This window comes from Falco biarmicus, chromosome 3 (genome assembly GCF_023638135.1).
Source record: "Falco biarmicus isolate bFalBia1 chromosome 3, bFalBia1.pri, whole genome shotgun sequence".
NCBI lineage: Eukaryota > Metazoa > Chordata > Aves > Falconiformes > Falconidae > Falco > Falco biarmicus.
The window spans coordinates 55,525,338-55,552,069 of record NC_079290.1 but is presented as its reverse complement, the minus strand read 5'-3'; the positions used below and the strand labels follow the sequence as shown (position 1 = coordinate 55,552,069).

Genomic DNA, 26,732 nt, shown 5'->3' with positions numbered 1-26,732 from the left:
TCTTTCTTTGTCTCCCAGGGTGTGCATTTGTATTTTAACTTGGTGAAAGAAAAAATAACCATTCTCCACTACATCCCTTCATTACCTTAAAACCTGACATTTTGAAATAAGTTACGGATTGCAAATTAACACTCTTCTAATTTATCCGTTCTTTCCTTCCTTCCACAGCTCTGGCAACAATGACATTTTCTTATAATTTATTTTGGAATAAATGTGTGCTGCACCTGTATTTCATGTACAGCTCTTGCACACTTCCAACGTTTTCAGTGGCTTTGGAAACAGGAGAGTGGGATGCTCACACTGTTTGCTGGCTCCATTTCTCCTTTCCACCCCCCACCCTGTCTTCTTCTTTCATGTCATTTTGAACCATTTTTTCACATTTCTTACTAATCTCTAATACCAGCCTCTCCCATCCACCCCATGGATTTGCTTTAGAAGGCTGCAGTTCACTGCTGCTCAGGTATGTGAAGAAGTCTTCAAGATAGCCACATCAACTGAAATAGCTAACATAGCAAGCCAAGCTAATTAAAACACAGTGAATTAGAATATAGCTACATGAGTAAAAGATACTCAGAAAAAAACACAGAGCTGCCCACTAATACAGCTAAAAGAGCACCAGAGTCTTGCTACTTAATTGCACAGGATACTGGCAAGCAGGTTTTAGCTACAACAGATGACTCCCCTTTAGCATCCAAGTCCTATACAGACTATTCTAAATCAGACTTTATTCATTATGATGAGTTACTAAGAATTACTTTAGAATCTACAGTTAGTGTTGAACAATATTTGTTTAAAAAAGATTTGAGGGAAATCTTGTTAAAATTCTGAATGGTATTGGAATTTTGAGCGTACAAGCTTGCCATTCTAAACCATTTGATTAAATTTAACCATAGGAAACTCTTCCAAGACCTAATGAAGCAGCAATTACATCTGAAGAGGGAGCCAAGCCAAGAATTCTGCCATTCCAATAGCTCTCTTTTGAACATCATGCTACAATATCTAATCTGCTCAGTTTTGAGTTTGCACATACAATAAATCTCTGAGCTGTTGGATTTGTATAAAATAAACCATATAGACAAACATGTCTATACTTTTTTTTTTTTTTTAATATAAGGAGCCTATTGTTTTAAAAAAATGAGATAGTTTTACATTTTTAAATATTTCAAAAAAAAGCCATTCCATGAAATAGAATCCGGATAAATTTAAAAATTATGTATTTTCTGGGTCTGGCAGAAAAGCAGATGCTGCCTCCATGCTCACTCCCCATCTTTCACAGCACTTTAATATGAATTTTGACAAATTGATACAAAATTGAAAACAAGTAATGAGTGAAATAAAAGGACAGGGTGAATGATAACATTTTAAAAAACAAATGCTGGACCTAATCCTGATTGCCGTTGCTTTGTCATAAGCATTTGCTCACACTTCATCTCAATCACCTACTTGGTAGCTCACTGTGTTGGTGTTAAGTGGGATAAGAATCAATCCCACCAGTTTCCCTTTTGATTAAAAGGAGGAACTGTTAACACTGCATAATGGTTTCATTTGTCATGCCTTCAGCAAATGCAGATTGTTGGTCTTTTCCATAACATTATTACGTTGCACAAAGATGACCCTTTTTGTGATTTAAGCTGTAGCTAGAGCAATCCACCTACAGCCAAATCGATGGATGCAATCTTGCTCTATTTCCGGTTTTCCAACATTTATTTATTAAATGTAATAGAACATTTTAACATAATAACTCAGAGGTCTTGAGATACAGAAGACAGAGAAATAATGTTGAAAAGCAATTCTTCACATTTGGCTTTCACCACATCAAGTGCAAATGGTGAACTTAAACATGAAAATACGATTTGCTTCTTTGGAAGTCTACATCCTTATCTCTAGCAAATACATTCATTTCCAGTGCCTCAAGGTAAAGACTAAGGGCATCTATCACAAAAGCAGTGAGTATCTGAAGGATTTGGAAGCAATCTTTTCATAATGTTTCTTTGGAAGGGAAGCAGGGTTACTAAAAATTCATAGAGATTATTAAGTTTACATCCAAACAGCAGATATGGTACCATATTATTTCCCATCAACAGTGTTCTCACCTGCGAGAATCTCACCTTGGTTCAAGACAGCCATTCATTACGAGGCATTAGCACTCTACTGCACAAAGTTATGCCCCATCAGTGAACTGGACAAGCCTGTAACATGCACACTCAGCTCATGAGGACTATGTTTACCTATCTTTTGAGCCCTTCATTTCGGTGATTTAGCCTTCATTTCGGTGATTTAGTAGGCAAGCGATTCCTTACTTCAGCAGATTTGTTCTGTATTATCAAGTCAGGTATTTCTGGACAAATGTGTGGGTGTTTAAAAGACTCACAAGGCTCCCCAAAGCTCTGCCGTATCAGCGGAGTATGCACTGACAGCAGGGACCCTTTACAACAAGAAAAGCTGATCAGCGGCAAGCTTTCCTGTTGATGAATCCAACTCTTCACCAGGTCTAAACTAAGCCTGTGGGCTTTGTGTTTTTCTTCTTAGCCTTCTTTGAGGCCTGCAGAAAGTTATGAAATAGATTTTTCTAGTCCTCCCAGGAGCAAGGCCAGGTTCACATTTTGACCTCAGAAACAAAGCAGTCTGTGAGAACCAGTCTACTCTGCCTAACATAAAGCAAGCAAACTACAACATGCAACATAAGGCAATATTAAGAGTGAGAAATGACAAGCAATGTTTCAATATTGGGGAGAAGAAATAATAAACCCCAGCCATATTAAAAATTCCAGCAACAAAAGCACTGAACAACACAATTCTGGCTCCGCTACAGTCTTCCATTACCAAGAGTGGAAGCACAACATTCATCTGCAAAGAGTGCTTGGTTGGAAGGAAGATTTCAATTACAAGTCAACAAGAAAGAAATTCTTTATTGGAGGTCATTATTTAATTTTAGATCTTTTGGTCATCTTATTCTGTAACCAGTCTAGTATATATTTGGGTAGAGCCACATGCAGATGCTCACAACAAAACATACTGATGAAAATACAAAGTAACCCTTACAGGACTGAATTTCAACAACATTAATGTAAATCAGCTCAGTCAGCTGGGGGACATTGATGTGAAACTCAAGTGAGGAAAGTGAGGCTCTGATGCTTTGAACAAGCTGCCCAAGTACATTTTAGAAATGTGAGGGCTGTTAAACTGTGATTTCAGGAGCTTGGAAGACAACAGAAGTATAAAAATTATAAACCCTGTTTTTCATGGTGAAATAGCATTAAGGAACCAAAATATGGTCCCAGAATACATAAATACTGAAGTGGAAGTTGCTATCAAAAGCATCAACAGTTTCTTATCAAAGACCACAGGAATGGAACGGCTAGTTCCCACTAGCATGAGTGGTGCTTGTGCAAATTCCATGTATACTGATGGAATATGGACCCTGAAATCGCTATGACCTTGATGTGCAATATTTATGTCTACACCTTTAGCCTCTTGCACATAATGAGATGCAATCTTTTAGCTTTATGCACTTCACCAGGCATTCAATTAGAAAAAGCAAATTTTGGGGGGGGTAAGAATGCTAAGCTATTTAGACAGAAGGTAGTGAATCAAAAATTGCAAAACTTCAGCTTTCAAAAATAGCCTAAGTGACCTCTTACAATACTCTGACCACTCCATCACAAGCAGGAGGCAACCCCTGTGAAGAGCGAATTCTGGCAAAGTTCTCTCTTCACAGATGATGCACAGCTTAAGCTATAATGAGTTTTTGGGTTACAAATGCTGAACGCATTAATATTCCTTGATGATAATTATCACAGTATAAGCACCTTTCCCAATGTGAGTAGCATAAAGCAACTGAAGCAGCATTTTTACTACATTTGAAACAAGCTGGAAAATGGGATTTTCTACTCTCATAACCTGAGGTCAACATACATCAAGCTATGCATATTAAGTATGCCTACCCTATATAACTATATAGACCTTTCCATATATTCACACACATGCATGAAATTAACACCCTAATTTTCTGAATACTTAAACAAATACGCCACACATATGAACATGATTTCCCGAGCAAAATATATCCAACATTTTAAACAGGACCCAAGTAATTTGTAAAGAGGCGACACCACTATTTCTTTGAAAGTGAGTTACTTTTCTACGAATATTAAAAAAAGAAAAAAAAGAGCAGGTATTAGCTGCTGACAGAAACTGAAACTTAAAAAAAAAATATATATATTCACCCAAACTGAAAATAAAATTTCCAGAAGAGCACTCCCTCCCACCTCAGGGGTTAAACTAACCACTGTGTGCAACACCACATGTGGCTTATACCCACCACAGATAGCCTTTCTTTTTTAATGAAAACCTGAAAATAATAGTTCTTCAATAGGCCCAAATTCTTGCACACAGCTCACAGACTAAGTAATCAGCAGGAGGACTGCAGATATCCCCAGGAAACAGAGGAGTGGGAGCCTCAAGCCAGACAGCTGAGCACCTGTAAAGCTGCTCCTTACCTCTCACTGCAGCAGGGAGACTGCAGAACCACTGTGCTGCCTCTGCATGGGGCAGGGACACGCTTGTCCAGGCAGCAGGCTCTGGGCAGGCTCACCTAACTTTGTAGACTATTCTTAAACACAAAGAGGGGCAAAAAGGGTGCACATTATGCGTAGCACCTAAAATCTGTGAGTTACCCCAAGAAATGGGTTAATACCCATTTCATTGCGTACCGAACCCAAATTCCTCCTAAAAGTAACATGAGATGTGCTTCTCTAAACCGTATAAATGGTTTAAGTGCAACACATTTAATTATTATACAAGTACTTACTGAGGATTAATTAGCATACAACAAGGATCTGAAACATGCAGACGTTTGTCAAAGAAGACAGGGTTTCTAATGATTTATTATTGTTTGATTAACAACATAATGCAACAACTATGTTATTAAATCTCTATTTTGCATACTACAGAACCTAAAAGTGTTACCTAGTGATGAACTGTCAGTCTCAGAAGAGGGTAACAACTTGATCTTTGCTTTTCTCTCACCCCCAACTCAGAAAATGTTCACTGTTACAAATAATGTACCGGTGAGGAGCCTTTAAAATATCACACTGTGAGTTGCAAGGTTTTTACTAAATGCTATAATGCTGTTTTAATATTCTGTGCAAATAAACTCAGTGCAGCTTTCTTCTGACAAAATGGGAGTCAGTTTGAACTCTTAATCCGAAAAATGGGAATCAATTCTGGTGTTCTGTGGGTGTGAAATCTGCTGAATTTATTTATGCCATGTTGTCCTGCACTTCCTTTAGGAAATATGCCATGTTACAACCATTTCTAGAACTAAAGCATAATTTTTACTTATGTGCTGCAAAATGTCTCAAAATCCCATTTGAATATATGGCAAGGTTTTGAGGGAAGCTTTGCTAAATATTTAACAGCACTATTGGCTTATTAAATACTGTAACGTGAAAGCCATGAAAGGATGATATAAAGCACATGACATTTTTTTTCACTTAACACTGGCGCTCACTTTGAACACTGTACAAGCCCATTCATCAGAAGAATTGATGCATACTAAGAAGTATTCCTTCTTATCAGATAAGTGTAGCAATGGCATCTTGCTATTATACAAATGATTAAATCCCTCCTTGGTTAATTGTGTAAGATCTGTTCCTCTGCAGTTAGAATCCCCTCTCCATCGTCCCTGCTAAAACATCTGAAAAGATCACACCTGAAAATTAAAAGTGAGGCAGTGAAATCAGGCTGGCACAAGATACATTACTTATATGAAAAGCAAACCTAGAGGAATAAAAGAGTCAGGTACAGAACATGCAGCTTTGGTTTATCATACACAGAAGCTGCATGGCTGACCACTTTACAGGTAGAAAATTGAGTATGTTTCTCTGCACATCACAATGCATTTGACAGCTACATAATACAGTGACAGTCATGTTAAAAATAGACATTAGACTGAAAATATTCTATAAAAGTAAACACTTCCATTAAAACAAAGCCAAAGTAACTTGGCTCACAACAGATGTATTTCAGTAGGATTCATTGAAAACAAATTTAAATCCACAATGAAATATATTAATATAAACGAACAAAAAATCTCTTGGCATGGAATTGCCTGCAGAGTGTGCATTTATTCTGTAAACACTGTAACAATGATTATCTGTCCTTCCAGCTCTCAGTGGAGACTCCTGCTTTTGAAAATGTCTTGTGGTGACTTACTAAATTCAGGCTATTTCAATTAGTATTACTGCACATTAAAAATTAATTGTATTAAAGAGCGGATTAAGGTTTAAATTTCAAATCTACAGTGTGTGTACTAGAAATGACAGCTAAAAATCAATGCTCTCTGGTCCATAACCGGAAGTTTGTACAACTGAATAGTGTGGAAGTGGCGTCAGTTTTAAATGAATTGATACTTCAATTCAAGGTGTGTCAGCTCTGATCACTGATTTAAATGGAAATGCTACATGGCCACAGTATCAAGCTAAAGAAGGAACTGAAAAAAAAAGCTGCCTTGCAATGAAAAAAATGTGTCATCTTCATAAAGATGGAAAAAATCCAAATTACATCTTAAAATTCACGTTTGGCATCAACTGAGGGAAAAAAGATGTTTTAATGGGATGGTGACTTCATTACAGAAGATTTTTTTTTTTTTCCACATTTAGAATATGTTGTTAAAATACCACCCGGAATTGCAATTTAGGCCTCAATCTTACAAACACTTGAGAACATATATAGGCTTATTCCTGTATAAAAGGAAGCTTGTGCCATCTATGCATGTGAATAAAATCATATGCATACTTATATGTTTTCAGGATCAGACCTTTTCATTACAAATCCTAATGTACAGTGGTGCCATGCAAATCCATTTAAAACTTTTACCATTCGTGACAGAAACAGATGCAGGCACAAAAGTGAGCCTGAGGACCCTGTGACACTCCCACTTTGGGACATTTCTCTTTGTGACAAAATCCCAGCAAGGACAGCACCAAAGAGCATGGACACTAGAGCAACAAGCCAACATGCTTGGGAGCACTGAGACTGTGCAATAGAGATGTAGTTTCTACTTCTACCCCTTAGCAAAGCAGCAGCGGGGACGCTGAATCTCCAGGCTACAGTGGGAGGGGTGACAGGAACATTGTTACCAAACGTATGAAAAGTGTAAGTGATCAGGCATCAGGCTAAAGCGATGAGGGCATAGGGGAGTGGGCAACAGTTCTTTGTACCTTCAGTAAAATATGTCAGTTGCGATCTCCTGAGCTTCCCTGTCGCTGTAGAACACAGGACAATTTCTTGACCTCCACACATATGAAATCAATGATTATCTTCCACTGACATCATCTGACAAATCAGTTAAAACTTGCCTTCATGGATGAAGGCTGCTTCTTGCAGCAATTTACACTGTTGCCTTCCTGAAGTTTGTATTTAGACACTGTCTCTGTACATTGGGAAGATTTTTGAAAAGAATATGTCTTTATTAAAATATTTGTATCTTTACAGCAATAATAATTTTTATTACTTGGGTGAAACCGAGTTTTGCAGAAGGTTCCTTGAGATCGTGGCACTGGATGATAAACTGATAGCACTGCTATAATTCTTCCTTTCAATGTGAACACAGTGCCAAAAGGAAAGGAAACAGCTCAAGCAAAATCATTTTTGTACTCTTCTGTATTGTCAAATGCATGGGGAATAGCAAGAAGGGAAAAAAGCATGTTCCACTTGTTTGAAATCTAGTATTGTTCCTGTCTGAAAATGCTTAGCAAGAAATGCCTGTCACTTCTATCAGCAACAAACTAATTTTTTTAAGAGCAAATGATGAAGAACACCGCAAGTCTAGTGAACAGGCCAAGCTGGCATCACTGAAGTACTGCAAAGCCACCCAGGATACCAGAGCCTGGAACTGAACAGTCATTGGTGTGTACCTAAGAGAGAAGCTGATGTCCAAAATGTTTTTAAAGATCCCCTGCGCTGCGCGGATGTCCAACAGCAAGTTTGGCATCATGAGAGTAAAGAAGATGGGTTGTAATAACAACAATAAAAAAATAATGTGGTGCAAATAGACCCCAAGGTGTAGTAGTCATCCCCATGCAACAATCACCCTCCATTGCAATTTAGTGATGTTGCTTCATTACAATACAGCATACAAAGGGGGCAATATTAAGGCATACTATTTAAAGCTGTAAGATCTGTGGTGCCAGCTATAGTTGGTACTGAATCAGGACTATATATTAAAAAGAAGGTAATTTCAGCAGAGAATACTGAAAAGTGAAAACTCTCCTGAAGGTGCACAAGTGTGTCATTTTTACAAGACTTAGCCGAGTGCCACAATAAGTGACTGAAGCTAAAGACTGTCAATATATTTTATAGTGTGAATGCACAAATTCATTACAAAAGCATGGCACTAACCGGTTGCAAATTAATGATAGCCAAGGAAGACAAAGAAATACAACTGGCTTAGGCAAGGGAGAAAAGAAATGTTTTCATATGAGAGCAGAATATATAGAAATTGAGAATGAGATTTGTGCAAGGTACAGGACCCACAGAGTAGACAGACCTTGAAACAACTTTCAGAATTGCAGTGATAAAGGACAAATTCTGAAAAGGAATAAGCCAATGTTATTGACTCATGGAAGCCGTCACAATTTCTGTTAACTCTCTTTCTGTTAACTGGTTCTGACTGGGGAAGAAATGAAGGACAATTTTTGTTCTGTGGAGAAGGTGATGTCAAGAATAGAAATCAGCTGGACCACATCTCTAAGAAGTGATGATACATCAAAAGAGGAGAACCAATTTTTTTTAGATTGGGCTCTGAAATGGATAGGAAACATGAACCAGATTTGGGAGCTCTAAGGCAAGCAGCAGAACTCCCTATGAGCCAAGAGATAATAAAGAATACAAATAATTTAGTAGCTTGCTATTTACAGCATTACAGTACTTTTCCTTCCTAATGTAAATTAACTAATTTGTCTTGAAAAATCTCTGTAAGTACTGTCTCCATTTCACATTTCAACAACTTGTTCTAGGCTAGTGAAGAAGTCATCGGGAATGCTGGAACCGCCACAAACTTGCACCCATTCTGACTCCTGTTTCGACATTCTGAAACAAAAATTGTCAAGTAAAGACTTGAAAACAAGACTTGGAAAAAAGGAGTTCCCCCTCCAAACAAGAAAGGAGAACACCATAAAGCAAAAGGAGAGAGAGAGAGAGAGAGAGAGAGAGAGACTGTAATGCCATGAAAAAGTTAACTGCATTTTGTTGGAGATAATGGTGAAGGAGAATTCAGAGTCAAAGAGCCTTCCAAATCTGCTTTTTAAAGAGATGAATGGGAAGGATACATTTAAGAAAAAAAGGCAGCTGGAGTGCGTTGAGAGTGCTTCTCTTGTCACAGAAGAGAACTTCTACTGAAGCTTTAGGTTGAAGGAGACAAAGAAAATCACCAGCCCACAAAAAGGCTGGCCTGGAAGACCCATTGCAAGGGTTGAAAGAGATGCACATGCAGCACAAAAGCGGCAGTTGATGTAAAATACGATAACCTAGGTGACATATCATAGAAATTAGAGTCCTATTTTCTGTCATCTAATTTATTCCCATGCACCACTATGAAGGATTTTTCCTGGTGGTACAATTCCAGTCTGTACTGCTAGGCATACTCCATCACTGGTGCAAATGCAGCAGCAGGTAAAAGTATAGAACTTTTCCATTATTAAGAGGTAACCCTAAGATTTAAGTTTTCTACGCTAGCTCTCTGCCCAAGCCTATTGATTTCATTTTTCACTTATTTAATTTTATTTTCATTTCACTCTTCTTTTTTTTAAGCTTAGCTATATTTTAATCAAAAAAGGTTAAAACCACCATCCCTGTTAAGTCTGACTTGAAGAGTAACAGCACACAAGGAGCAATGTGGGTTAAAAGTTCAAATTTGGCAGGGAAATGTCACTCAGCTGAAGAAAAGAGTATTTAACTGTTCTGGTGAAAATTGGTTTTGATTTGATCATGTTATGACAGTTTGCAAATCACACTTTGCACTAAGTGATATTTGGGTTAGGCTTTTTAACCAAACTTCAAAGCAAATGGAAGGCTGCGTTACCTCTGAATGTCTAATTGAATGAGGTAGTAAACATCAACATCTCCCAAGTTATTCAAAGAATTACACAGTGCTCTGCAGGAGTCTCATCTGGGGGACTTGTAGGGGGGATTATTATTTTTTTTGCATGGTTATCTAATGTCTTGGCACTTGCGTAGGTGTGCAATGAAAAGCAATGAAGCCAGAAGCACAATGGGTTCATTGTGAATGATGTGTGCCAGAGAGTTGGGAGAAAGGGTGCCTAGCCAAACAGCTAGATATTAAGAATATACTGCTGAGGTCCTGAACTACAGCACTCTTAATACTGTGTGACAGAAAATTCAAATTGTATGGCTAGACACTGGGAAGAGAAAACTGAAACAGGATGTTACAGACATATCCTTAACTCTGGCCACTGTACATGTGTTTTATGGTTGCATTTGATTATACAAATATACTATTCCTTTTATCATTCAGTCTAATCCAGACCTAGGACTCGTACCTTTCAGTATAAACACAGTGAATGAGGCAGTGCTTTAAAATAAGCTTTGTCCAACAAACTATGAATAGCGTATTCTGTAAAGTCTCTTGGATAAGTACTACATATATCGGATTATATTCATGTAATAAAAATAATGTGTTTTGTGGCTTTGCACCTTTGAGCAGGTCTCCTTCACTCTGCCCACTACTTCATTTCCTCTGGGGCTTCTCCTAATGCCCTGAATTGCACACGTATTCAAACAGCAGCTTAGTTAAGAAAAATAAATCTGCCAAAAGGAATGTTTCGTCTTTCTTCCTCCCTATACATTGAATTTACCTCTATAATTACGTTAGTTTAAGGCCACATGACATGATTACTCAGTTCTGCCCCACTGATATGGTGGTCCCATGGTTTTACTTGCATAGAACACTAAGAGGGCGTATAATAATTTTTCACAGGCAAGAATCCCGAGATTGAATTTTAAGGGCTTGACATTTTTGTGCACAGAAAATTTTAATTTGGCAATATTTACATTTCACATTTATCATTTAGATCTTTTTTAGTTCACAGACATTTCTATCTGGTTTGCTGGTCACTAAAGCAGCTGTCTTACAAGATGAAGGACATGATAGATAGGCTGTTCAGCTTATATACTCATACATACACCTGTGTATATAAGAAAGTGCATTCAATCACAAACCAGCTTGTATTTTACGTAGGTATCACCATTTCACTTTACTAATGATTTTCCACTGGCTCCACTTAAAGAAAGTAACTCTACATGTGAAAAAGGGTGTGCAGGAGTATCTCCTGACCATACATGGTCTATAAGGCATGTAAGAATAAGGATACCTAAAGAGAATTCTAAGCTCCCGTGAAGGCTGAGTTGGAAGTACTGCTTACTGAAAGCATGGTGGTAGCTCGACCACTGTGCTGAGGAGACAGAAGGAGTTACTTTCCTCAGCAAGGATCATTGAGTATGTCACTGGTTAATTCCTGTTCTACTCTCCTCATTAGCATTACTCTCAAGTTTCTGGTTATCATATCCGAAATATTAAGACATAATAAGTACGAAGGTGCAGATAATTGGATATTAACCAGAACATACTTGACTGGGCAGGAGGTAGGGCCTTGCTTAAACTAATCCTGAAATGTATTAATCACCAATTAATGAATGGGTTTCAAATTCATTTTCTATTATAGAACACCTCTGAGTATCTAAGCTTTTTCTAATAAAATGAGTTGGAATAACAGGATAGGAATAAGAAACACTCCAATTTGAGGCTGGTTTGAATTAATTCCCTATAGCTTGTTGTTAAGTTCATTGAAAACAATAATCCTGGTATGTGTGACTTTATTTTTATATATATTTATATATATATAAATATATGTTAAATGGTCATACAGAGGTTAAAGTCAGAACAAAGCTAATTCACTGGAGAACTGCTACAGCACTATCTATATTTCTTAAAAGAAAATACAGCTTTTTAAGACAAGCAGCATAAGACCTGCATCAACTCCAGATGGATGTTGCCAATTAATGATTTTCAGCGTGAAGACAGGTATACATGTATGTTGACTTCTGTAAAAAAAAGTATAATTCAAACACCCCTCTATCCAGCCTGGCCCAAAGTCTACACTGGTCCACTCTGGTAACCCAGGCTCTTGCAGGGTGGAAGAAGAATGATGGGAGGGCAAATACACAGAGACTATAACATACAGTTAAGAAGCCTGGTGGGGCTGGGGGGAGGGTAAGGGAGGGTGTCATTAAGCTCAGAGGCCCCGGCTTTGGACAACATTGCTGATTTTGCATTAAGTATGCACCCTTAACCAGCATTACTAACTAGCTTGACATGGTTGTACTTTTCTCAGCTAAGAGGCTAACCATCTGTGCACAGTTAATCTCTAAACAATGGAAGTTTTTGTTAACTGGGCATATTTAAAATCCAAAAAGAAATGCAAAAAAACCCAGAAACAAAGACTCAAGTTTTCCTTTTTTTTAAAAAAAATACCATGTTCTTAGATGTCCAGGATAATTTTAAAACTGATCCTTTAGCATTTTCATTATTTGAAATGGGTGCCCACTACCACAGCAGAAAAAAAACACACCAGAGATCCTTATTGTTACTAATGAAGAAAATTATAACAGACATGGTTGAAGTACTGTTATTCCCTTTTCTCTCTTCTTGCTGTCCTCAGTGTTATTTACATTGATGTGAATTGCAAGTAAACCAATATTATCCATCTCCCTGTTTTTTCCTTAATTTGTTGACTTTAATTTTAGTAAGTCTTAAATAAGTGCTTACTGAAGATAAAGTAAGATATGCAAGCAAGTAGTCCTTTTATCAACAATTTTGCCACAGAAATACACAAACATTTCAATGGCTCTTCATTAGCAAACAAATCAACAAGTGATATTTTAATGCATGACTTTATTCCATCTCTGTGGGGACCGTAGTTGAGAGTGTGATGTACAGTACAGAGAAAGGAATCATCAGCCACAATGTCCCAGGGCTCTATCCATTGAGGACTTCTCAGCCTTTGCTTAAAGAGTGCATTTAATTGACTGATAGACAGTAGCTTCTTTGTTCACAGAAGACAGCGAAGTAATGGCAGCTTGAAAATCGTACCATCTACAGGATCTCCTGAGACTAGTAACAGGGGGATATGTGTCAGGAATAAATAAATAATCTAATTATTAAGCCACTTCCTGTCAAGTTAACTCCAATTTGTTGGCTTTTGAAGGCAACAAAACGAGGCATTTTTCCTCATTATGCTTCTCTTTTTATACCACTGGTAATCACAGGCGGATTAAAGGGTGCCTGATTGGTTTTTTTGTCAAGGAACTGAGAAGCAGCCAACAGTACAGAAAAACAGAGTTGGGGTTAGAAGAAATTTCATGCTTGTCTCCTTTCCAGCTCCCTAACAGCCCACACTGCTGCCCCATACAGTGCTGCCAGCTGTACAGCAAATGTGTACCCCTCCAACGGTGGCCTACCAGGCCACAGGCTCCATCCTGAGAGCTGTGAGATACCTTGCAATCTTGGCAGGTAGCTACTGCTGTCATAGGCATAATTCTAAAGGTGACCTACGAAACCCCGTCAGCTCACCAAATGCAACAATATGAGCAGCTGAAGTTCGACACCCACTCTCCATATTGGCTTCTTTTGTTTTGCTTCCTGCGCTTACATGGCAGGGAGAAACCTCAGGACGCGCTGCTATGTCGAAGAGTCGGAGGCTTCTCTGCTCGGAACAGGGACGATTTAGAAAAGCGATGGTGAGGCTACCCTCTGTGCTGACAGCTAAACACAGCTGAAGGAATGCGCTAAGGCTACTGATAAAGCCTGCAATACAAATGGTCAGCAACAAAGAACAAAAGGGAAGGCAGACACCGTGCCATTAATTCAGCCCGTGGTGCCTCAGTATTAACATGCACGGTATATCACTGCAGTGGTTTGGAGGCGAATCTTATGGCAGGTAGAGGGAAAGGAACAACTTTCATACTGCCTGGTGTTACCTTTCGATAGCATCCCCTCCCTCAAGCGCTATTCATACCACAGGCATTTCTGCAGGAAAAATCTAAACCTTCTGTGTGCTTTGCCTCGTTTCTCTATAAAATGAACTCCAGCCTGAACTGTGGATATTTTTCAAATGCTTCTTTTAGTAGTATAATCATTACTATTATTATATTACTAATAATATGATTAAATAACAAGACATTTTCATTCTATTTTATTAGAATTTTTTGAGTCCAAGGTGTCGTGTCCCCCCCCAGCTCCCAAAAAAAAGGCTCATGGACATTTGCAGACTGTGTCCTGACTGAACCATCTGTGATTTTAAAAGCCTGGACAGTCTTTCCTGAAAGCTGTCTCAAAAAGCAAGCAACCGTTCCTGCTTCAGACCCCTGAAATGAAGTGCCAGCTGCGAGCAATGCAGCTTGGTGGGCGAAGGTACGCACCCGGGGGTGGGGGGGTGGCAGGGCGCCTGCCGCCCAAATAGGTGACACACACAACCTGAAGCCCAGGGAACGGTGGTGCTCTAGCATGTTTACAGCTGCCTTTGCCATTTCCGAATACATCCTGAATTTTTTGTTAAATTGCGCAGATAATTAAAGCCTCTTCATATTTACAGTCTGCTTCATTGGTACCATGAATTCTGTTTTCAGTTACTGTCTGCAAATTCCCTCTCTGCACAATTTCATACTAAGCAATAACACTTCATTTTACATAAGTTTTATCTGATGTCCCCATACAGAGCTGCCAGCTGTACAGCAAATGTGCAGCTCTCAAACTGAGGCCTACTAGGCCACAGGCTCCATCCTGAGATCTGTAAGGCACCTTGCTGTCATTGGCAAGCGTTCCCTGCTATCGCTGCTACCATCGCTCCACACTACACACAACTTAAAATCATCTGATTATTAGAATTTGTGGTCCACACTCCATTTTATCCTTTATTTAATCTATCCCCAGATCACACATTTGTTTAAATGTTTTGGCTGGTTTACAAATCATGCAGCCATCTGCACAGTAGGTGTGACACCATTTTTTAGACAAAAGTTACATTACAAAACAACAAAGATAAAGTCATTTGAAATGCTTTGGTGTTTGTTATTCTGCCTGGTTTGCTTGGACCAACTCTAAGAAATAAATAGAATTATCTGTGTAAATCGATGAACATCTATGAAAAACAACACCCAGCAGAACGCAGAGCTTGCTCCATTACCTACGTTAATATCATGACAGCTGAGGAGAGATGACCTGGCCCACTTCTCATCTCTCCTGTACAGATGGCTATTAAAGAGAAAGTATCCCTTTTGTATGGTCCATGCAGAAACCCTTTATGGGCTTTTCAAATAAGCCAGCATTGCCCACAGGAGAGTAGCTTCCTGTTAGTATTAAACAGCACAGATTTCGCCGATTTTGTAACCCAGCTCCTCACAAAATAAACCTTTCGTTTTCTCAGATTTAACTCCAAATGCTGGTTTTCCTGGGTAATTCAATTACATCGCCTCATTTTGCAGACAAGGTGACCAAGTTCCCTCTAACTTTTAGAGAACTTCTTGCCAGCTCTGTCCATAAATAGGAGATTCCCAGGCATCCAAATGATTTTCTGATGCTACAAGAGCATGATCCGTCTCCTCACTATAAATCAACAATTTCCATTTCTTACTACTCAGGAATCAGTGAAAGATGACTGACAAAAGGAAGTCTCCACCTCCTTCCTCCTCTAGTGTGTAGATGTGTAATCTCTGTATTCTTCTTCTCCAAACCTCAGGTAAGAGGGACTTCACAATGTCAGTTTTACTGTACAGTGATTAAACTGATGTTCTGAAGATGTATTACTTAAGGTCAACATGGTGCAACAACTATTAGTTGCCTGGCACAGCTTTCTGCTTAAGAGAAAGGAAAATCATGAGGTTTAATGACCTTAGGTATTAGACAAATAACAGAATGTGTGAATGTCACATGCTATTACAACCAGACTAAAATTTTCTTGGGGTCCAGAAAGCCAACTGAGGTATTTCCTTTGTCTTGACATTAGTGATGTTGTCCACATGTACTGTAACGTACAACACACAAATGTGAGGCAAATAAGATGATTTATTTTTATAGGTTTATTATGCATGCAGTTAATACATGCATAATGCAAACATGCATATCCACACAACACATATATACGTATTATATACTTGTACCACTGTCACTGAAAAAATCAAAAATCATGAGTTGCACTAAAATGTGTCTTTACGTCTTCTAATGGTTACATACTACTTGTTATTGTAAAACATAGCTGTAAAATTTCTTTGCAGAGAAATTAAAATATTAGATCCCACTTTATATATACTCTTCTTTTTAAACTACAGTTGTTCCAGCATAGATTTGTTTCCTTGGGGTTTAATGAAGTCTTTGCTGGTGTAAACCAGAATTCTTCTTGTCAACTGCAGGATTCCTTCATCCTGTTTGCTTCCTAACTTTGGTGCTCGTCATCTTTTTTTCTTTCCCTTCATTCCCTCCTCCTGCTCACACCTGCTACCTTGCTCAATGCTACACAACAACCTCCCCTCAAAAACAAGCTCCCCCCCGCCAACAGACTTCACAAAATGTGTTTTATACATGATACTGAAAAGATTAAAGAAAGAAAACTCTATTTACTTAATAGGAACTATCTATATAGGAATTGTCTAAAGTAGGGTTGCAAAAAGGTACTGAATCCTGTCTGTGACACCCTTCCCCTTTGCTCCACAACTCTTCAGAGGGGTAGCGGCTCTTACTATGACACTGGGGCTCGCTTTCTTCATCGACAAAAGTAGCAGCAAACTACAAAGATTGTGGCTGTTTCCCCCCTTTTATCATTCTCTTTGTCAGCCTGATCAGTCCTCAATGGTAAATGTGCTGCTCTGTTGTGCACAGCCAGCGGCTCGCAATTTGCTCACTATGTTTCATGAGACAGTTGTTTGTGGCTGTTTGGAACACATTTACCTCTTTGGGGATTTATGCGCTAGTTGCAATGCCAACCTCCATAGTGATAGAGATTTCTTTCTAACTAAAATAGATAATTAGAAGCTGGTAATTATTGGTCAAGAATTATCAGAGTGAAAAAAATTAAGCTCTTCATAAATAGTTCTTGGCAATGTCATCTCTTTACATTATCTCATGCCTAACAGCACTTTACTCAGAGTACTTACAAATTTACACTACTGCTGTTGAGCCTCATCATTTTATACAGAGTAATTCCTTTTCTGAGTTAACCATGTCCGAACTCTCCCAGTTCTGAGCCATTCTGTATGTGCATGTATGCAAAATCCTAGGCAACTGTTCTGGCAACTGTTTAGTCTATTTACATGGAACTGCATCAGATACTACGTATGGAAAGGAATCAGTGAAAGAAAAAACAATGTTTAGCTTCTCTGCTTAAAATAACAGGGAAAATAATAGGAGGAGCAATGGATTGCAGCAAACAGAACACAAACAATGGCAGATTCTCTTCCTACTACCCTCTCAGGTCAAATGCCAACTGTAAACTATGATGAAAACAAAGAGATGCCAGAAACCTCTCTCTTTTCCAGACACCATACACACAGAAATACAATTTTCTGAAAGCTGCTAAAAATGTTATGTATTCCACCAGGAGGGAGAGGTAAAAGAAAGAAGGCAGCTGAAGAATTAACGTTCATGTCGGCACTTCCTAAACCCATATGAAACACACCTGGATTAATGTTTCCTCCTTTCCCACGAAAAAGCTGAGAAACTTTTACCAGCAAATTTCAATACACACACTGACAAACGTGTTTTCATTTGGCGATCATCCTCATGATTATCCAAACAAAAGTACATGCTTATACCCATGTCCAAAATAATGTCTAAACAGAGGACCCATTTAAAAAAGCCCACAGTTTGCCTCACTTTCTGTCAGCTGGCATCCCCTAGCCTAAGCTTGAATCAGTGTGTAGTTTAAGCAAACACGGGCGTTGCTTGACAAAGTACGGTGTCTAGAAATGTGCAGACAGATCCAGTAGTCAGAACTCTTGAACTTTCACTCACTTAATGCAAGCAAGGAATCCCACTTCCTCACCTCTTTGTCCTTATCTATTCAATGGAAAAGGCTTATTGCCCTGTCCCATCACAAAGATGTTGGGAAGACTCTATTAAAGGCTGCAGAACAGTTTTTAAATGGTAAGTTCTAGAAGTAATGAACATACAGTTACTGAGGAAAGCCATCCCTATGACATCTTTCTAATATATAACTTGTATAATAATGAATGTAAATTGTATTGTTGTCAGTGATACTTAAGGTTACACTCCACCGGGTCATCTGCAGATTTTATTTTCCATTAGGTGGCATAATCCCTCTTGTTGAATTGATTGAGACATAAAATAAAATCTGTAAAAACACTATATACCCTCCTAACAAAGGAGAGTAAGAGGCTTTTCAAATAGCCTCTAATCTCTCTTCCCCTGCTAAATGTCTAGTTGAGATTATATTTGATTAGACAAAAACACACACATATTCACAACCTAAAAATACCTACCCTTGGTGGAACTATTTTAGCCCACAAAGTAATCCTGGTTGCCTTATTTAAAAGTCTAAGTTTCATACTGGGGTTTTACGAACATGTCTTTGCCTCAGTGACCTTCCAAAATGCAACTTCTCTGTGTGGAATTTAGCAACATGAACTCAGTTTATGTCCCAGGACCATGTTCAAGGGGCATAGTAATCAGATGGAACACCATCACTTTTCTAGAGACCCAAACTGCTAAAAAGATGGTGAGTAGGAAACTGTTTTTCTCAGCTGGCTGAGCATGTATCTCTGCCAGTGGTTCCCACCCATTTCTGGGTGGAGTTTGGCAGAGGACTTTCCACCTTCTTGTTTGTCCCATGTCCCAGCTGCCTCTCCTTTTCTCTTTTCCCTGAATTATGCTTATGGAGTCCTTCAGGTAAGACACTACATCCATCAGTAACTGCAACACAGATAATACTAACATCTTACTGCAAGAAGAAATAACAGTTCCTGACACTGTGTGATGATGTCTGTAAATGCATTTATTGTCCCTACATTTAATCTAGGGATTATCACACTGTTCTACTTTTAACTACTACTTTCCCAGATTACCTTTGCTCTCCCTCATATTTAAAGTCCTTTTTTTTTCCTCTCTCTCCCCAAAGCTTCTCACTTTCCTTTCCCTAGATGAGTGAAGACACTACATGGTCTTCTGGCAATCTCCTACTAGGAAAGCAGGGCAAGAAGACATCAGATACATGTAAAAAAGGGAGGGACCAATGTGTTTAGGAAACCATTTTTTTTGTTTGGTAAATGTGCTGTGTCCACAAGTCAATATTCACTTCAGTGTTTAATCTAATATATTTTTCAATCCTATATGCACGCAGATATATATGGGTATATACATGGGTTATGTATTACATATATTCACACAAGTGTTTGCATGCATGTTTTCTGTATTATATATGAATATTATAAGCCTACCTACAGATGTACATAAACTAAGGCCAATTTTTAAATCCCTTGCTGTCACCCCTTGAACCTTTCTCTCTAGACAGAATATGGTCTTGGAAAAAGGCCTGTGAACAATGATATAAATTAAAGGAGAGAGGGGGAGAGTGAAATTAGAAAGATAGCTAAGGAAAAATCCAATTAGTGGTGAGAAGGCTAACAGAATTGGAGATCAGAAATTATTTTTCCCTGTGCTTCAATTCCGAGGTCACATTCAAAACTCTCTGGAATGCTGATATTCCTTTCACTCCACCCCAACACAAAATCCCCTTGCATTTGCTTAATCGAGGCTACATCATTAGGAGCTGCACTGTTAAGTCTGGCAGTGCAGATAAGAATCTTCCACTGAACACAGATTACCACAAGCATGACCAGCAAATCTCCCTGCATGTTTTGCAAACTCCTTCTTTATTTCACTGGGAAGATTTTACACTAAGCACGTTTAAATCTGTGTCACTATGGTTATGTCATGAAGCAATATCATGCATGATTAGATACAACACAGACAAAACAATTAAATATTTTTTAAAAGATTCTCTTTCACATTCAAGCTTACCCAGCTTTTACAAATAAAACATAGGCAGTTAATAGCTCAGTTTAAGAAAATCTCAGTTTTTTCAGATCTGCAGGCAGAAGCCAGCTAACTGGATTTTTCCTGCTTTAGTGACTCTCCTAATTTCTCTCTTCCCTTCTGATCCTTTACCAAAACTCATCCAGAAAATAAGAAAGAAAAAAAAGAAAAGAAAATCTGAGTATTTCTTAAAAGAAGTGGACTCCTATTCTGAAAATGTAAGGCACTTGGGAAGTGGGTGGCAAGCGCACACACACTACTATGCCATTCCAGCATCATCCCTTACTCACAGCATCCATATTCCCTGTCACGTTTCAGTGTCACTATATGCTACAATTAAGAACATGTCAAACACTGGATTCAAAGAAAACAGCAGAGATGGTGAGTTCTGTTGTTGGTAATAACCTACTTTTAAATTCCACATTACTGACCCAGATTGAATACTGTGAAACAGTTCAAGTTATCTCCTCCCCAAAGACACAAAATGTCAAAACTAAGGCTTAATCCAACAGGCAAATCACTTTGCTCCTTTACAAAACCAGCTTGTCCTTTGTGCTTATTCATTTTTCTGATAAGTATATAAAATATCCATGCTCTAAATGTATTAAAACTTATTAATAAAGTACCCAGAAAAATGGGCTATTAAGTTTTGGCAGGTAACTTTCTCTTACAGTGCAGCCAATTTACTAGTGCTCATGAAAGAAATCTGCATGTTACCTTGAAAGAAAAAAGAACAAGCATCAAACTAATTATTTTTAAGTTATAAGATGAAAAAACCAGCAAATTTTCTTCTGTTGGACATGTAATTACCGGCTTCCATAACATATCGTTTGGTCTATGCATTGCATGCTTTTCTATTATTAAAGCAAGAAAAACAGCATAAGGGAAGCAGGAGTTTCAAATCAATGGCATCCATCTCTGCCTTGAAAAGTGAAATTTGGAAAAGAGGCTAAAAACAAAATGAAACAACCCCGGCAATGTTATCTTATTAGCAGGCAAATGATGTGCTTGATAAATTTAATTGGTTGATAGAACTCTTAGTGCTATTACTGAGTGGTTACCAAATTGAAAACATTATGGGTAAAACCTAGGGGAATAAGCAAATAATAGGAAAATATGAATATCAAAGAAAAAGCAGCTTTTGTTTTATTCCAATTTACAACTGTAACAGCCTTGTAAACATCAAGCCAGGCTAGGATTCAGGAATCCAAAAAGACTTAAAATGTTTGTACCTTAAAGAGCAGATTCCATTACTAAATACTACAAATCCTTATTTTTTCAAATAAATGATAGCATTTAATTGTATAGAGATACACTTAGGATTTTTTCCGGACTGCTCAAACACAACAAACAATACTATTTTATGGCCATTTGAATTATTTATTCTTCCTAACGACAAAAACTTGCCAGTTTTGATTTTGGTACCAAGGTGCTTGAGAAGTACACAGTAGTGTCATTACCATAATAACTTCTGAAATTAAAACCTGTCTAAAACTCTATGGAAAGCTAACATCCAGTTCATTAACCATTCCTGTTAGTTTGTTTTCAATAATGCAAAAATGATTAGAAGTTTAATTTGCTAATCACCTGTGTTTTGACTGGCAGTGGATATATAATTCTCTGCAGAAGTCTAAACTAGCCCTTGCAGAAAATAAAATATGCTAATGCTTTATCAAGTCTAATAATATGAATAAAAAAATCAATCATGCCTAGGTTAATCATTGATGGATGCACAATTAATTTCTCCTTAACTCTGTTTAATTTTAGAGGCAATGATGATCATGAGTAAGAGAAATGGCTATCTGTCTTTGAGAAGTTTTAGTGCTTCACTTACCAATCATGTGGTTTGCAACATGAACTTGGATATCCCATTCATTGTAGAAAACCATCTGACATTTGATGCACTGGTAGGTCTTCTTCTAAAGAAACAAGGGTAGATAAAATTTACTGAAACATACAATTGGAACCATTTCATTATAACTCAAAATACTGAGTTCTGAGTGATCATTTAAAGTTCTCCAGCAGTGTTTTCATTAAGGCTTAATTATTAATATTAAAAAATTACTCTGCTCTGGAGTAGCTTTTATCTGAGTTTCCTGAAACTGTAGAGATTGGGGTTTTTTTCAGCTTCTTAACTCCATGGACAGACCAGTATTGCTAAAACACTAGTTTTATATTCATGGGAGGCAAAACGCAGTGAAGATATGTGGGATGTGATCCAAGTGACACAGAAATCAACGTGAATCCTTCATTTTATACCAATGGATTAGGCCCACTACAGAACTGGGGAGAAGCCAGGAACAGAACACAGAAATCAGAAATCTGCTTCTCCCTCATTCTTAACTGGTCTGCAGAATCTCCTCTGCACCATACATTTCAAATGGTCCATCAGGTTGCCATTTTTCAAGGAGGGAAAAATCCCTGCTAGGCTGGACAAACGGTTACTGTATCCGGGCAGTATCTCTTGGCAAGCCTGTACTGAAACTAAGAAGGCTGGCTGGAAACTAGCCAGAAAGCAATCCTTCTGGCCACATTAGATTGGCCCTGACTTACTTAAATATCATGGTGTATATAGATCAGATTTCATTATAAACCAGGAAATGCATTACTCTGCTCTTTTTGAGCACAGGAAAAGTTTTTCATTTGTGTTTTGGTGTCTTTCAAAAAAGATCTGCTACTTTACTTTTCTACAAGGTATATCACTTGTCCAAGACATTTCAACATCCTAAGAATGTGACTGTATTTTCTCTTATTACTTTTCTTGACCTGAATTGGCCAGAGATTTGATATTGCATAGCATTGCTTTAAAAGTGATAACTAAGAGTATATTTAAAAGTAAGATTTTGTTTTTTCATCATAAGACTTAAAACTTGCAGTTATCCAGGCATCTAATGAGACAAGTCAGATTCATAAAATTATTCAACTGCATAATTGTAGTATCAAGGACTCAAGTCCTAAGGTAACAGTCCTGGAGAGCTCAATTGTTCTTTTGAAGATGCAGTGAAGGCAAGGTAAGCCCTGAACTGCCACATCAAGGCAGTAACTCAAGAGACGTGTATCTTTCTGTACAGCCACAGGCACCTTGCCTACATCAGCAAAAAGAAAAAAAAAAAAAAAAAAGGAAAACATATATTTTTTAAAGAATGTAACATTACAAAAAGCTGGCACAGATGTAGTAAATTGCAGATTTCATATATATTAGCTGGGGAAGAAGCAGGGTTCACCGGATAATGTGCATCAAAAATACAGCCTGTCTTGTATATATTTAACTTCTGAAAAGTGTCATACAGCTAGTATTATTGATTATATTTCTTAAAATGGGTTTTTTTTCACCTTACTCTAAACATTATTGAAGACTTGCTGGATTTGTTATCAGCATCTAAATTTCGATGCCCTGTCCCAGACAGATAAAGTGCCCATCCAATAAGTATCTTTCTACTTCAAGCCCGAAGGCAGGAATATAGAGACATTTTAAACCTATGTCATTTTGTCTTACCAAGTTAGCTGAAAAATTAGCGACTAATCAAAGACAACTCTGAAATTAAGTGTTCCTGAGGGCTCCTCTTTACAAATCTCCCATTGCTTCTCATACACAGAGGCTATTTTAATTTTCTTGATGACACTAACAAAATGTTTTCTGTTGCTTCTCAGTGGAAACAATCATAAGCTTTTTTTGCCATTTTTCATTTAAATCAGTTTTAGTTTTCTGAAATGTAACCAAGTTAAATCCTTATGTAGACAAACAAAATCGATGGGCACCCAGAAAACAAATCTGCTTTGACTTAGTTTTGCAGTTATGATTTGTAAAGTGAGATGTTTTGAAAGATACAACAGTTTTTCTCTTTTTTTGTTGTGACAACACTGGTAACATTGGTAGAAATTCAGACTGGGTCTAAGGATTTCCTACTATGTATTGGTAAATTTAACCTTACTGCACTACATCTAGATCTATCAAAGACCTCTAAATAATGATAGTCTCGACCAACGATTTATTATGTTAAGCTCTTTACAAGATGCTTTTTGATGCTGACATATAGAACAACAATATTGCATAAATAACAATCACTCTCCCCTTGTTTAAAACATTGTTTCCCTTTAGAACTAGTTAGAAAATATTTCTTACTCCCTGATGACTAGCACTATGTATTGTTTATTAGCATACCCCTAGCATTATTCCTGATATGTGACTTTGTTCAAAAACAAAGAAACATAAACTTAATGGCTGGTCTTTTCTCTTGTTAGCAGAGCAACGCAGAGTGCATGTCAAGAATTGTCGGCAAAATTATGACTGATGTACATAATGAAAACACATACAAAGGTTGGGGGTTTTCTGAAGTCTACTGCCAAAAAAGAAAGACATTTGACAACAACAAAAAATAATAATTTACTAGCACTTACTAGCCTCTTCAGATGATCTGAAATATTTGCAGAATCACACACAGAGATTTTCTTTTTATCATGAAGGGAAGAATGTTTTTGTGACTGCAGCTTGATCAAGCACTAGTTCTTTTTTGTTTCCAAACATATTCTAAAATGTTGACATCAACTTTTATTAGCTCAACACACACTCATCTCAAAGTGTCTAAACTTGTGCACAGTTAAGTTTTTATTTTAAAAGCAAACTCAGTAAATCCCATTTACTCTTAGATTTTCAAAGTGATCAAACCCACTCATTTTTACACCAAGTTGAACAAAACCCATGTTCTTACTTCTGTATGTTTTGCATTCTAAGAAAGCCATTTTTCACTGCAAGTTACATTGTAGTCTCACAAGCTTTGTCAGAACCATGGGACTCATAACTGCTCACAGGAGCTCCTGGGCCCTGATGTGCCTTACAGCTGGTCCCAGTTCCCTGCTGAGGTAAGATCCCAGGGGAGACCCAGTCCCTCCTCACTCCCTGTTCCCACAAAGGGGAAACTTGAGGAAATCGGACAGAAATGAGCCGTGGGGTATTGCAGCTCCGTCTCCCTTGCCTGGATAGCCAGGGAAGAAGTCTTGCAGCACTGGGGTAGCATAGCACAGAAATAAAATGGGGTTGTGACTCCAGCAGGTATTTGAATCTCTCAAGTGTCTCCAGCTCTTTGCGATACAAGATGGCTCCACAAAGAAAGAAGTGAGGGGCTGTGGCAGCCGTCCCTGCCCTGCGAACAGCTGCAGCAAGGGACCCTGGCTGAGCTCCCTGCCGCTCTGCCCGAGTCACCTGTGCCTATGGATGACTCGGTAGAGCAGAGTAGACACCCAGGCTTTGCTGTTCCAGCTTACCACCCAGGGCATATCAGCTCCACACAGTGATGAAAGGTGGACAGCTGAGAGTACTTGGACCCTAAGCCACCACCACTGCATTTGCTAGAGGACACCTGTCAGCCTCCTGTGAGAGGCATAACATGACAACACTCTCGTTCTCCCCTCCAAACACAAAAACAAGGCAAAGCACATTTCTTGTTACAGAGTAATTCTGTAATGGCAAAGGTGGGCCACAGACAACCTTTACCAGTGTATTTCCATATGGACCCAGACAGGACCAGTAGAATATCTAGAGAAACCACATTGTGCTCTAAACTGCACCTTGTTGCAAAACTTCCAAAGATTTGTTACAGAAAGTGATATATACATTATCAGATGGGATTAAGGAAGTGGTTTAATTTTTTTCCTTTAATTTAATTTATTATTGTGGACTCATCTTTCCATAAAAACTCTTCAATAAACAAGCCGACAATCCTTCACTAAACCTCCTCCTATCAGGAACCTAAGTGCCAATTTGTCTTCCACATACCAAGTGTAAATCTGAGGCCCAAGTCATTGCTGGGGCCATTCAAAATTGTTCTAGAAGAGTAACTGCTTGGACTAAGTGTCTCACAAGAGCACTGGGCAATCTGGTTGCCTTTTGCATTCCTGTTTGCTTGTGTTCCTGTTTTCAGAACCAATTTAAAGCCTTCCAGCATGCAAAGCTTCTCTGTGACTACATTTAATGAGCCTTGGATTGGTCCTCCAATCCACGCAGAGCATATGCATGCGTCTCTCTAACCTTTTGAATAACTGATGTTACTTAGACCTTTAATTATTGTCCTGACCCTCACTTGTCACTTCATGGTTTTCAGAACTTCATTTTTATAAAGGTGCCCAAAGTGTTCATGTCATGTCAAAAGAGGCTTTGCTGCTTTTATAAATGGTCCAAGAATGGTACTTCAATTGTGTGTCCATAATTTTATTTGCTTTTATAAAAAGTAAAACAACCACTCTACTAGGGGATTCACAGTTCTATTCAGAAGTGCTTCAGAAGTATGCAGAAGAACCTTCTGTGTAGCCTTCTGTGCCCTGTGACTGTCTGAGGTATCCATACATTCTTCTTTTTCTGTTCCCTAGCCGCATATTACCTGAAAATGAACTGCATATACTACTTATCTGCCCATGCTCCACCTCCTTGTCAAAGTCATTCAGAATTTTATCACCTGCCTATTTTGTTCTCACATTTCCTCACTTTTGTACTATCAGGGAATTTCATCACCTTACTACTTATTCTTTCTTCCAGACTACTGGTATGCTGCATAAATTCAACAAAATTGGTGCAAATAATGATTCTTAAGGCTTTCCATTATTCACACCCCTCCAA

General features: G+C 38.2%; 1 protein-coding gene across 8 annotated transcripts in view; it reads right to left on the bottom strand.

The window, feature by feature from the left end:
• The window catches only part of ZNF521 (zinc finger protein 521), a 232,409-nt gene that overhangs the window by 96,992 nt on the left and 108,685 nt on the right, over window positions 1-26,732 (bottom strand). For all 8 annotated transcript variants that reach the window (XM_056330873.1, XM_056330875.1, XM_056330876.1 and 5 more), the window contains one exon: window positions 21,957-22,041. In XM_056330873.1, the coding sequence (XP_056186848.1) occupies window positions 21,957-22,041 (85 nt within the window). The remainder of the gene's footprint in view (window positions 1-21,956; window positions 22,042-26,732) is intronic.